The 13,480-nt window shown below is 48.7% G+C and overlaps 1 protein-coding gene across 1 annotated transcript; it reads left to right on the top strand.

The window, feature by feature from the left end:
* The first annotated feature begins 1,117 nt into the window (after nucleotides 1-1,117).
* On the top strand, nucleotides 1,118-12,898 carry LOC148841429 (homeobox protein Hox-D3a-like). The gene is made up of 2 exons (XM_088918050.1): nucleotides 1,118-1,688; nucleotides 9,827-12,898. Exons 1-2 carry the CDS (start codon nucleotides 1,241-1,243, stop codon nucleotides 10,579-10,581), a joined length of 1,203 nt encoding a protein of 400 aa, XP_088774176.1. The 5' UTR covers nucleotides 1,118-1,240; the 3' UTR covers nucleotides 10,582-12,898.
* The last annotated feature ends 582 nt before the right edge of the window (nucleotides 12,899-13,480 follow it).

Here is a 13,480-nt window from a genome sequence, read left to right as displayed (position 1 = left end):
CCCATTGTTGGAAGGAGTTGCTGGAATTTATCTACCAGGCGAGAAGAAGGGGGGGGGGGGAAGCGAAATATTTATTTTTATTAAAACTGCTGGTTCTGAATTTAAATTACCCCCCACCCCACCCCCTCAATGCAGGAGGACTGTAGTTAAAATGGCCTTCACAGCGATTTTTTTAATGTAAAAAATTCGATAGGGCTCTGAAGTAGGGGTAGGCTCTTTTGTGTCCTTCGCACTGTCTGTGCATAGTAATGATTTTCGTTTCCTCTTTGTTCAACCCCACCCTGTGTTTCCTATAAAATCGTTTCGTTTTGAAATACATTTCCTCCCCCGTCTAATAGGTAATACCTCCCTCTTGAAAACATTTGCGTCATTTTTTAATTCAAAAAATCCGTAATTTCAGAAACGGGCTTGGAACAAAGAGGGCGAGAGACAAAGCCCGCGAGTTTAGCGCGCTGTGCTGTAATTACAGCTTTATCACAACTGGACAAATTGTCCCGTTAACTTCGTTTGAAGTAGTTGATAAGGGCTCAGAGAGAAAACACCTATCCTTGACGCCCCCCCCCCCCCCCCCCCGCGTAAAATTATTGGGGCCGAAATCTGGAGGAGGTTTTTAAAATAATCCCGAGATCCGTGTGCTTTAATCCTCAGGCTTTTGCTGCGAACACGGGATGTTTGAAAAACTTTATAAATCGCGGAGCCTGGACAAAACAAACAGATTGGAGAAGACCTCGTAATAAAAATAACCTACCACTTTTCGTGCGTGCTAAAAACTGGCCCTTTTAAAGTCCAAGGCTATCCTTTCGGTGTCATCTCGGCGGTTTTGTGACCCCAGACAAACAAGTAGGCAGGTGTAACGTCAGATGCCCGTCTCCTATTAATTTTTTTCCCCCGTGTTGAGCTCAAGCATGTACCCAAGCTCATGATTTTTTTTCTCTTTTTATTCTTATGTAATCGGGTGTCTGCGGGCAGGTTAGAGAGGCTGGCGCGCCCGGTGGAGTGAACGCTGAGGAAGAGCTCTCCATCAGCTTCGCTCGGCGCGCGCCCTGGAACTCCGGCAGCCCCGATCATTGGAGCGCAGAGCCACGTGACCGCGGGAGTTCGCTTGCCCGGCATGTTAAAGGCGTCAGGTCTCCAGCGAGGAAGAAGAAAATAAAATAAATAAATAAATCTTCGGGCGTTGGAAGAAGTAGGTACCCGCAGACAAGGGAGGGGGGTCACAGCCTTTAAAAAAAAAAACGACATGCAAAAGGCGCTGTACTACGAAAATGCAGGCCCTTTCTTGGAATACTCGTGCCAAGACCCCACTGCGTTGGGATTCCAGCAACTGTATTCAACTCCGGCGGAGTATCAGTCCCTAACCTACTACTTGCCCGAAGACAACTCGCCATGTGACCCCGGCAGCGACCCCGAGCACAGCGCGGCCCCCAGCGGCTGCCGCGTCCCCGACTTGCCCGAGACCCCTCTCCGCCACCCTCCGCTCACCCCTTCGCCGGACTCCAGCACCACCTCGGCCCAGAGGAGCCCATGCAGGAGCGCCTCGAACCCGCCCGACCGCAGCCCTGGCGCGGACAAAGCCCGAATCGCCAGCACCTCTTCCTCCAGCACTCATTTGCCCAAACAAATCTTCCCCTGGATGGGGGAGAGGCGCCAGACGTCCAAACAGAAGCACCCCAGTTCCGCTGTATCAGGTAAGGACACGTTCCTGCTGCTGTGTTTCTTCACTCGCCGAAACACCGATATACTCATTTATTTCTATAAATGTGCACGCGATTGGAGTTTTTTCTATTAATACGCACCCGACATTTTTCATACATTTAATTGTATTGTTCCACGTTTGGTCGGTGGCCATATGAAATTGATATGGGGAGCTTTTGATATTTTTTGCATTATTTCCAGCATTTACCCTTTCTTTTCGAGAAACAGTTCGTTTCCACCTCATGCTTATGCCGTGTTCTGACAACATGAATATCTTTTATTGCTGTTGAGCGTTGTCTGGAGCAAGCGACCGCCGGGCCCTGGTTAACTCCAGCTCCGTGTCTGCCACCCTCCAATGTGCCAATGACAGATATCGATAAATCTGAAGATTTGAAAGCTTGCATTTGCAAAGGTCTCACGCAGTGTGCCGCTTTCTGAGGGCGAATTTAAGGAGAATTTTTAAAGACGACCAGAGAGACGTGTCAGTAGAGGCAGAAATTTAGCTTGTCTTATTTTTCTCGTTTATTTTTAACTTTCTTCATGATTCCCCGTCGCAGGGTCAGGCAAGGAGTTAGTCGCTTGGGAAAGACCACCACGTGTGAGATCTAGAGTCAGCAAATTACGAACAAAAGGGCTATTAAATACATGACAATATTAAGGATTAAAATAATTCATCTACACAGAAGCGAATTTCCTAATTATTTATTGTTTCTTTGGTTTAATAAAACTTGCTTTTTATTATAAGTAATAATAGTATTAGTAATAATAATAACAACATCAATGATAATAATAACAAAAACATAAATAATAATAATTTTACCGTCTCTTTTCCGCCATTTCACGTGTTTCCTAAACAGTACAAGTGAACCTAAATATCAGACCTTAAGAAAAAAGCAAATAAACCGATTCAGAATAAAAGAGCGCCTTAAAAACCATACCAGTCCGCCGAGTAAGAATTTCATTGTTAAAGCGGGGGAAATAGTACAAGTCAGAGAACTGGCAAGCTGAACAAGCACATTTCCCGAAAGAGAATACCCACGCCGCTGTCCGTACTCCCTGAAATCTGGGTTTGAAAACCAAAACGACAACAATTAAAACATTTTTTAAAGGAATTAGTTTCTTTCGAATTATTTATCACACTGATAATAATAATAATAATAATTATAATAATATTATTATAATCGAGTATTTCAAAACCACTTTATTATCCTGAAATCGAAAAGCATGGGATAAACAGCGAGTTTTCCTGCCTTTTCCTGCTTTTAATCTGTTCGTCTAGACGCGGTGCAAATAAACGTCGTGTCACACAACTAAGAGTACGAAAGACTGGTTAAAAAAATATGAAATCCGTCCGTGTTGACTTGGTCGGGATGCGGCTGGGCGTGATTTTGGCCTTTATCTTTTATTTCATCCTTTCGTGCTGTCTGGTTAATCGTTTAAATAATACTTTGGGGGGGAATCCGTCTTCGTGCTAATAAGTCAGAGAGGAGAAAGTTAATTTGGCAATTAACGCCTGGGGTGAGAACGCACGCCAGTCATTTTTCATGTTCGTTGCTGTAATACTTTCCCCGACATTATGCGCGATATAAACACGAGGAAACGTTCTCAGCCGCGGCGTCTCGCCGGCGGATGATGTTTTCTGCTCGGAAAAGTAACATTACTGCCGGAGAGCGCTGGTGCCCCAGGGGACGGGATCATGGTGGGCCACAGTTTAAGAGCTGCGTGGAAAATCCACATTTTCTCCGCAAAAGCTGTAAAATATATCATTTAATTTGAAGGGCGCTGAGAATGTTGCCGCCTGACGGTCGCAGCTGAGGGCTCCGACGCAGGAAATGAGTGAGACACCATAGCCAACGAGCAGGACCTGCAGTCCTGAGCGAGGCACCGGAATCCCTTGGGATCTTAATATCCTAAATCCCTAGAAAATCTCCACTTTAAAATGGCATTTTTCTGAATTTTCTCATTTTCTTCTCAGTGGTGTTCTTTAGCTGGTGACAGGGTGGCACAGCGGTCAGCATTGCTGCCTTGCAGCGTTGGGGCCCTGGGTTTGATTCCTGGGGTGCTGTGTGTGTGGAGTTTATATGTTCTCTTGGGGATTTTTTTTTCTGTGTGTGTGCCTTGCAATGGACTGGCATCCCATCCAGGGTGTACCCCTCCTTGTTCCCGTTGCATGCTGGGGTAGGCTCCTGCCCCCCCTGCGACCCTGCACTATAGCAGAGTAAAGCAGTTACAGCGTGAATGGGAAGTGTTCCGTAACACGCACATCAGCTGGAAGTCCATGGTGATGTCCCCATGCCAACACCTCCAGCCTGCTCCATCCCAGAACTTCATGGGATCAAGCGCCCGGAATACTAGAGACTGGTCCTGCCGGTTGTCAATTAAACAATTAAGAAACTGGCTGGAGCTCACAGGAGGGGACTGGAAGGGTCCCTTTCAAATGATGGACCGTTTGGTATGGACTGGGGGGATTGTGGGAACCACAATCCAGCTGTATTTGTACATTTCTGTAAAAAACATCCCCACCTCCAGACTGCAGGCTCTGGGTCCCTGTAAATCGAACCAGGGATATACGACTTAACTGGGTCTTTCGAACATTTGTGCCAGATGAAGAACTGTTTAATGCCGAAGAAGATGCAGAAGGCCTGCAGAACCCTGCACACCAGGGATTAAAATCCCTTCTTTTAGAGACCTCAGACCTGTAGAGCTCCAAATCAGTTTTGTCATGACAAGTTAAGATCCACATTCATCGGTGTAGTTTGAAGGACCTCGGAAACACAAGTCCCTGTGATTATATAGTGCCCCTCCTTGCAAAGGGTCCCAGAAAAGTCTTTACATACAGGAGGAGACTCAGTTCTCCCAATATTGAAGTGGAGCCCCAAGTGAGTGATAGAGCAGCCCCAGTGCACAGCAGATCAGGGGAGGAGAGAGAAACGTATTCTCCAGGAGGATTAAGGGGGAGCTGTAGGGAGCTCAGACTGTACAAGAGTAGAATTTAGCCGGCTGGTGTTAGACATTGATAAAACACCAATCATAACTATGTCTTTTGTCAAAGAAGACAAAAAAACACAGTTTCCTTATCTAGATCATGTCAAAGGTCACTGATCAGACTCTCTGCACCTGAGCAGGTCCCCTGATTTTTGTTTCACCTTAAGCTTGTGATTACTTAACTGACTTAATTGGTCTAGCTCTCCATCTCCACCTCACGCCTCATGTTACTGGTGAGGTTCAACTCCCTGCAAGACAGTAAGAGATCTTACAAGCAATGGTCCTTAATTAAGTCGCTGTTCCCATCCAGTTGTTTCTTGAAAGAGAAAAGGCTTCTTGCTTCAACAACTTGGCTGGGCAGCTTGCTCCATGTTCCCTCCTGGCCTTATGTACAGAAGAGCCTCTCATTTTCGGTTTTCAGTGCACTATCACTGTAAGCCCTGCAGGGCTGTGGCTCTCTGAAAGTCAGCACCCCTGAATCAGCCAGCTCTGAAGGTGCCTGCTGTGTCTGATGGCAACACACACAGCCTGTTTAACAAACAGCTCCTGGTGGATCTCCGAAATAGTTTCACTCACTGAAGAGAAGTAACCTTCGTATTTAGACAGACATTATAACATTAGCCCAGGGCCAAAATTGCAGCCAGTCAGTTGTAAGAGTGATCTCCAGCCCTGATGCTGTAGAGTCTCAAGTCCCTCAGCCTCTAAAGACATCTTCAGTGGGCAGCTGAAGATCTAGATGATTAAAGATGACGATTGGGTTAATTAAGGAATTGGGAATTGGTTTGGAATTAAACTCTCCAACAGTTTTTTTGGAGAGGATGAAAGCCTTCCTCCCCAACAGAAAACAACAGTTGGTGCCAAATCACCTTCTGTGTTATCCCTAAAGGTACCCCTGAAACTCAGGTGTCTTGTCAAGCTACTTCAAAACCTCCCCTTCCTCTTCCTTCCATGACTGAAGATTCCAGTTTGTCTCCAATCTGGGGAATTCAGTCTGTGGCTAGATTCGATCTTGGCACGGGGGGAACTTTTTTTTTCTTTGTCAAAACCTCTCATCTTTCACCCACACAATTTCAACATGGACCTCTGTCAGTGTGGCTCCTGCAGTACTCCAACGTACTCTCAAACACTCCGATATGCTCTCACATGCTCCAGGGCTCAGGAAGGAGCGAAGGGTGTGCGCTCTCTCCTCTGCACTGCGTACAAGTTCAAACCCGCTGGGTATTTCACAGACAGTGTGTGTCACAGTGCCAGTACAGGGCAGTTCATGATGAACACGTGAGTAAGGTGCCTTTGCTGACTGGGCAAAGCCATGCTCGACAGACCACAGACTTCTGGACTACAGAAACCCGGGAGGGTTTTATGACTGACCCTAATTATTCTTTTTTTTTTAGTTTGCTCTGTTGTAAAATACGGGTTCCCTTCAGGAACACTGTCATGCAATCCACTTGTCACCTTCTATAGCCCCACACACACAAGCTCCAGTATATATTCCATTTAGCACCGAGCAGAACACTTTCCAGGGACCCTCTTTGCCCCATGTCCCCCTGCCCAGATGAGACCCAGGAAATATACCTCTTGGTTGCAGACTGCCCTGTGCAATACAGCGCACGTGTGTATTGCAGCTCAAGTCCATTGTCATTCGACTTCCCAGTATGATTTGCTGGGCTGCATCCAGGATGAGTTGTAATGGATGAGGGCCACCGGTCATCTCTCCACAGCCGAACGAGATTCACATTCTGTCCAGTAGTGGTTTTCTCCCACATGTTCTCCCCTCCCCACAGCCCCTACCACTGTTAACCAGGCACTCTAGATGTATGGTTAGAGTGAAGAGTAATGGAGGGGTATAGGGTTAGGGTTGGATGAGGTTAGGACTGGCCTCAGACTTGGGGTTCAAGACAAGATGGGCTAATGTATATCTATGACTTCAACGTGGACAGAAACGCAGTGACATGCAAAACAGTGGCACACCCAGGGAAGAGAGAGAGGATCTGCCTTCCCACCTAATTGAACAATAGTGGATGATGAAAGGCGTTGAGCTTGTTCAGGGAAAGATGCTTTGTGTCTCGTAGGCTGGCAGGGTTTTTGTCCTTCTCTTCTTCAGCGGGTGAGTGAAGCAGAGATGTTCCACATTCTGTATTGAATCTTGCATTAAAGGAAATTATAGCTTCCTGGATTGCGTTATTTTAAATGGCAGGATACTCACCACTAGGGCTTTTAATTTTGTGCCCCCCCCCCCACCCCGATCTGCATTATTCTACATATTAAACATGACCTATTTTCTAATATGGCACGGATGAATTAGTATGCAGTGAGCGGCTGACTGAAGGAAAGGGCCATTAGCGGATGTTTGGCGGAAACCGTGAATCAGTAATAACGGGATGGTTGTGTTTGTGTGCATTTCGGAACTAATTGATTTATTATTGGTGGTAACAGGCAGCACCCCAGTCGGGATGAGCAACAGAACTAAGACAATTACAAGTTCAGCCGAGAAGAACGGGGCATACCAAAGAGTACATTTAAATAAAAGCTCACTCCCGCTGGAGCCATGATCTGACAGACGAATCCTCAATACATACGTAACCAATACAATGACTGCATATCATTCATATCGCATATATCATTATAATCATCAATAAATAATAATCGATAATAAAACAGTAAAGGCTCAGATGTTGGTCATCCTTTCAAGTTAATCTGCCAGTCACTGCGGACTGGTCCTGTTCGGGGTGCTAAGCGCGGTGGAGTTTGGGAGCACTCTCCTCTCTGAACTGTCACCCCTCCCGTAACCTGCAGCTGCCTTGCAGGGGGTGATCTGTTTTGCCTTGCGTGTGGGATGCAGCAGCAGGCCCTCGCCCTGTGATGGCTGTGACACTGCCTGTCCGAGGCAGGGCGAGACAGCCCGCCAGCCTCCCCACCTTATTTTCCTTCTCGGCTGACTTTGATCTCCAGCTCAGACAGGGGTACAGCCGGCCACTCTCTTCAGGCAAGGCACGGGGCGGGGTCAACCACCCCTAAACTGGAAGGAAATGGGGGCTCGCTGGTCTGTGAAATCTCAGAAGGCCTTTTAAGAGATGTCTGTGTGCATGCTGGCGGTGCCTGTGTGTGTGCGTATGAGTGAGTGTGTGTGTGTGGGGGGGGGGGCGGCGGTTCTTATCTTTTCTCTGAAAATAGCAGCACGATAACACGAAAGAGGGAGATTGGAGCCCTTAATTAGGTTTTGATTCCTTCTAGTTGACCTACACGTGCCGACGGGGTGAGATGCGGGGGGTCGGGGCTGACGAGGAGTGAGAGGCAAAAAGATAAGAGGAGCTCCATGCTTCCCGCGATGTGCTGATGGGTGAGGTGTTGGGTGGGACCGTCACACGTGCCAGTTGGCGAGAGAGAAGCGAAGGCTCTGATGCAGGGGCTCGCCTGATAATCTGCTAGACGTGATCCTCCTGTGGCTGGAGTGGGCCCGGGCTCAGGCGTGTGATGAGAGGAGAGTGTTGCCTGCAGACATGCGGCTTAAGAGCTGCCAGCAGCTCTGCGTGCGTGGGCAACTGGACTGAAAAAGAAAAAGAAGCGATGTGTAAATTTCACAGGCCTGTCTGTGGCTGGAATGGCAGCATGGTGGCGCAGTGGTCAGCATTGCTGCCTTGCAGAGCTGGGGCCCTGGGTTCACTTCCTGCGGTGCTGTCTGCGTGGAGAGTGTTCGTCCTCCCTGTGTTGGCGTGGGTTTCCTCCCGCAGTCCAGAGACATGCTAGTCTGGAAAATTGGCCCCGTTTGTGCAGGGTGTATCCTGCCTTGTGCCTGCTGCTTGCCAGGGTAGGCTCCAGCTCCCTTGTGACTGTGAATTGGCAGAAGTGGTTAGAAAATGGAAGCATATCTGTAGCTGACAGAACCTGCTCACTCCCCCTCACCACCACCACCACACACAGTAAAAGGTCAAGACTCGACGTTCATTTCATTTCCAAATGGAATTTAATAAAACGAATCCCGGTTTCCATTCAGCCACGTTGTTTATGGCCTTTCTATTTCTTCCACACCGTTGTCTGATTGTGCAGGAACGGTGGGCATGTACCGCATTAGAGAGATGAAGCTGTTCTGGATCTGAGGATCAATCAACCAATTGATCGGTTCCTTTGTGTGGCTGGGTAAAAAAAAACTGCTTCTCATTTTACAATTGTGACCTGGCTTTGAAGTCAATAATCCAACTGCATTTGTTACACTAACGCAAAGAGGAGAGCTGGGTGTTCAGGGCTGGTCAGTTTGCCAGCTAGTTATTTGCAATGGGTAACAGATGGACAGGTGTAGGAGCTGATGTCAGCCAAGTGACCTTCAGTCTGATGTCTCTCCGAGAAAACGGAAGGCCGCCGACATGTATGTTGCTTGGGAAGCTGATGGAGAAAATTTATTAAAACTACAAAGCCTAAAATTCTGCACACATTCGCTGAAGACTTATGGCTTTAGTTTAACACAGGAGACAGGCAATTAAATTGCAATAGAAAACCGGAGCAGCTCTTATAGATTTAAATTGGATTTTTTTTTTAAAAAAGGCTTCAGTAAATGTATCCAAAATGCATTGGGATTTGGCGCAGGAGTGTGAAACGATGTATTTTTTCAATCCTTGATATTCAGTTTCCTGTCTTCTTCTCTAAGCCTCAGTCTGTGTTGCTAATGGCTGTTAAAAATATCAGAATCTCCCCCATGTGCAGCAGTTAGCCATCGTCCAGTAATCCAGTCTGCTTCCGGACATTTGTACTGCGTGCACAGCCAATGGCGTCTGATAGAAACTAGCACAAGGAGATGGAGTTTGTGTTGAAAGTATTGACATCAGTCGGCTCTTTTCCTCTGCGTCTTGGTTCACTGCTTCCCGAATGAAGGTTTGTTTTCAGTCCAGATCAGGCTTGGTTTTAAAATATTGCAAAATACAGAAGCTATTCCAAACAGCGCGTCATGTTCAGACGCACACAGCGCACTGAGCGCAATTCCTCTTGTTGTTCCTACAGCATGATGTTTCACACACAGAGAGTGAGCTAGGTTGCAGCTGAATGCATGTCTGATCAGCGACTGCAGAGGTGCTCTCTGCCCCCCCGTACCTGTGTCTGTCTGCACTCACACACACATGTGCTTCTTTGCCTGTCTGTCTATCTGTGTGTCGCCTAGGGGAGTCGGCCAGCAGCGGGGAGACCAGCCCCCCAGGGGGGGCGTCCAAGCGCGCCCGCACAGCCTACACCAACGTGCAGCTGGTGGAGCTGGAGAAGGAGTTCCACTTCAACCGCTACCTGTGCCGGCCCCGGCGCCTGGAGATGGCCGCCCTGCTGAACCTGTCCGAGCGGCAGATCAAGATCTGGTTCCAGAACCGCCGCATGAAGTACAAGAAGGACCACAAGGGCCGGGCCGGGCTGGGCTCCCCCATCGGGGGGCTGTCCCCCAGCCGCAGCCCCCCGGCGGGCTCCTCGTTCTCGGGCGAGCTGGGCTACGAGGCGCCCCTCTCTCAGCCCTACGGCAAGGCGGCCCCCGGCAGCAGCGTCTACGGCCTGGCCGCCTACTCCGCGCCCCCCTACGAGTGCCCCCCGCCCGCGGCGCAGAAGCGGTACGCCGTGACCTCGCTGGCGCAGGAGTACGAGCAGCTCTGCGTGCCGGGGGACAGCGGCTACGGCAACCCCAGCTCTGGATACTCGGGGGCCGGCTTCGCCGAGCCCCACGCCCCCGCCCTCCTGTCCTCCCACCCGCCGTCCCAGCTCTTCCACCTCCCGCACCCCTCCTCCGCCAGCATGGACTACTCCTGCCCCGCCTCCAGCCCCGCCAGGCACGGCCTGGGCCCCTGCGACCCCAACCCCTCCTACACCGAGCTCAGCTCGCACTGCTGCACCCCTCAGGACATCGCTCAGGAACCGCCCACTCTCACACACCTGTAAGGGCCAGCCTCGACGGTCGCTCCTCGCTCTCTCTCCCCCTCCCTCTCCCTCTCCAGACTTGAATCCCTCTCTGACTCAGGTGGCGGACGCGCAGGTCTCAGCTGTACAGGGCGAGGTCACGGCGGGCTGGTACGTCCTCCTGGCCAACAAGCGCTCCAGCCCCCAGCCCCCAGCCCCCAGCCGGCTCTCGGCGCTGGGGCAATTCGATCACCGCTGGCTCTTCTCCCGAAACCCCGGCTCCCCGCCTCGGTGGCGCTCGCCGCAAGGCCGCAGACACGGAAGCACAAGCGAAACCGCAGCCTTCTCACCGTGCCTGACCTGCCTGCCCAGGGCAGCGGCCAGCTCTTGACTCTTTAGTCCGCCAGGAAAGCGAGTTCAGCAGAAGAGAAGGAGAGCTTGTAGACCACTTACTCTCCAGTCCCCACCCCCACCACACACACACACACTCACAGTACCCAGGTCCCTCCTTCTCTCCCCTCGTGTCTCGGACACATCCCTTAAAAACAGCTCTCTCTCCGTGAGGATCTGCAACGCTTTTGGCATTTCCGAACTGAGCAAATCCAACGAGCTGACATAGACACAGATACTGAGCACCGAAAAGAAATTTTTGTACTAAACTCACAAAATTACAAAACGTTTGTCTTTCTGTAGCACAAGCGCTGACGTTTTATTAAACAGGCCCCAGGTAAAATTAATGATGCTGTTGAACGCGTGTCATCAGCATACTCGCAACATACTCGCAGAAAGAGTCGTGCGTTTCTTTTGATGCTCGGTGTCATGGGCTCCCATGTGGGAGCTGCTCGTTTGTGCAGGAAGTGCAGGTCTGCCTCTGCAGTTCAGAAGGGAGATCTTCTCCTGTAAGAGGGACACAGCCAGTTGGCCGTTTTAACTAGAACATGCAACTTTTCGCCTGCAAGTCCGCTCTTCATTTTGGACTGGTGGGCCACGGAAATAGAAGCACATTAGACACCCAGCTGGATGATCGACTTGTCATGTTGCATTTGCGCTCCTGTCATCAGATCTTTACTGGACGCAGAATAGGAGCAGCTGACCCTTTCTGCACTGCCTTTGAATGAAATTCATCTTCCATTTCAACAGCCCTTCCCTTTGATGGTCACAACTAAAGCTCTTGAGCCTATTTGAGCTCAAGTGTCCTCTCCTCAGGCTGTGACTGCAGATTCGAACCTCCCACCCTCATGTAACTAATACACACACTGTGTGTGGACACTGGGGGGGGGGGGGGGTGATGAACTGCCTTTTTTCAAAGGCTGCAGTACAAAAGCGACAACGATGATGTTAGCAGTCTCTTACCTCTTCGGTATGACCGTGCATCATTTGAAGAGAATTAAGGCCCCATTGTAACACTTCCTGTGGAACTCAAGACTCAATGGAGTTCATGATTGACTCTCCTCCGTGCACAGCAGTATCATCAGCCGTTGTGACTGCCAGGGGGATCAATTCGCATCACAGGGCTGCATCTAGAGGTGCTCATCCAAGGTTCTCCCCAACCCCTTCCTGACAGCCGGGATTTGCTTGGTTATCTAACGGATCTTGAACCGTCTCGGCACTGACCCCCAAGAGCTGCCCAACACCTCTCACAGGCTCCTCTTGCAAACTCCCGACTCAAAAACTCAGGTCAGGCGTCCGTCACGCTCTCCTCGGGGAGAGGACAGATCTGCACAAGCTGGCGAAAAAGGCTCCCGTCGTGATCAGAATGAGAGAGCGAAATGCATCCGAAAACTATATCGCTCCAGCTGCTCTCTCCTCCTCCCACAGTATCCCGTCAGTATTATCCTGTTATTACCTCTGTATTTAAGCTCTGTAAAGAAATGCATGTGGAATATTTATTGGTCGTCATTTATTGAACATTACCTAAGCCATGAATACTGAAATTATCAGGGTAAGCAAAAAAGAAAATACACAGGGTTTCTTATGCATATTTGTATTTCCTTTGAAAACAAAGTCAAGGATTTTTCAAGGATTTAAATGGAAACAATTACGGGTGATTATTCTTTTGTTTTTGTATTTTGCTGTTCATTTCCTGCTTGTTAAATTGTCGCTTTACTTTTAATATTACCACTACCACCCCTGCTCTCGAGCGCCCCCTAGAGTGTAATTTTTCAATTCTATTTGTATTTATGTAAAATAAATTATATGTTCATACCGAATAATCCCTTCCCCTTTTTTGTAACTTTTGAGGTGATTAAAGTTCTTATGTAGAAAACATATATTTATAAGATTTAGCTACAGCTGTACACACCTTTTGTTTAATTTTCAATTGTAGTATTAAAATATGCAAATGAATAACGTGCAGTGCTGCGTCATTCATCACAATCATCAACCGCAAGGATAAGCGGTCTTTGTTAAATGAGAGGGTTCCGTAAACACAGTTATCTAGCAGACAGTTTAAGAAGAAAGTATATTCATCTAGAGGATTAGGTTGCTAGTGATTAATTAATCGGAGGATCTTGGCCCACAAAGTATCAGTGTCTGCAATAACAACACTGTGCACCTTGTTCCCAGGCACTCACCTACAACTCTTGGTGTAAAGTTATGTCATATCAATTTAATTCCAAAAACCCTTCCCGTGATCGTCCCCAGCTCCTTGTTTCACTCTGGACCCTGAAGCAGTCAAAGCTGGTGTTGGAAAAGGATATGACGCAATTTGGTTGTTTGCTTTTTAAGAACTTCTGTCAGTGATTGATGACTTCACTGGGGGAGGGGTGTTCTGGTATTGAGTGATGCGTTGCCTTGAAGACAATTTCCAAGCATTTTGTAGGAAACCTGATAAGTAAAGGGGCTGTTGGGGAAACATTTGAGTGCCCGCAGAGCGAAACAGCGACTCAGAAACTGGATCACTGGGCTAGGCGGGGCTGTGCTGCAGTCACTTACAAACTCT

This window comes from Atractosteus spatula, chromosome 1 (assembly GCF_055471065.1).
Source record: "Atractosteus spatula isolate fAtrSpa1 chromosome 1, fAtrSpa1.hap1, whole genome shotgun sequence".
NCBI lineage: Eukaryota > Metazoa > Chordata > Actinopteri > Semionotiformes > Lepisosteidae > Atractosteus > Atractosteus spatula.
This window is presented reverse-complemented; position numbering and strand designations above follow the sequence as displayed.

Coding starts and splice junctions, on each gene's coding strand:
- LOC148841429 (XM_088918050.1), top strand. CDS start 1,241: ATGCAAAAGGCGCTGTACTACGAAAATGCAGGCCCTTTCTTGGAATAC. Junction 1,689..9,826: donor CCCCAGTTCCGCTGTATCAG/GTAAGGACACGT, acceptor TGTGTCGCCTAG/GGGAGTCGGCCAGCAGCGGG.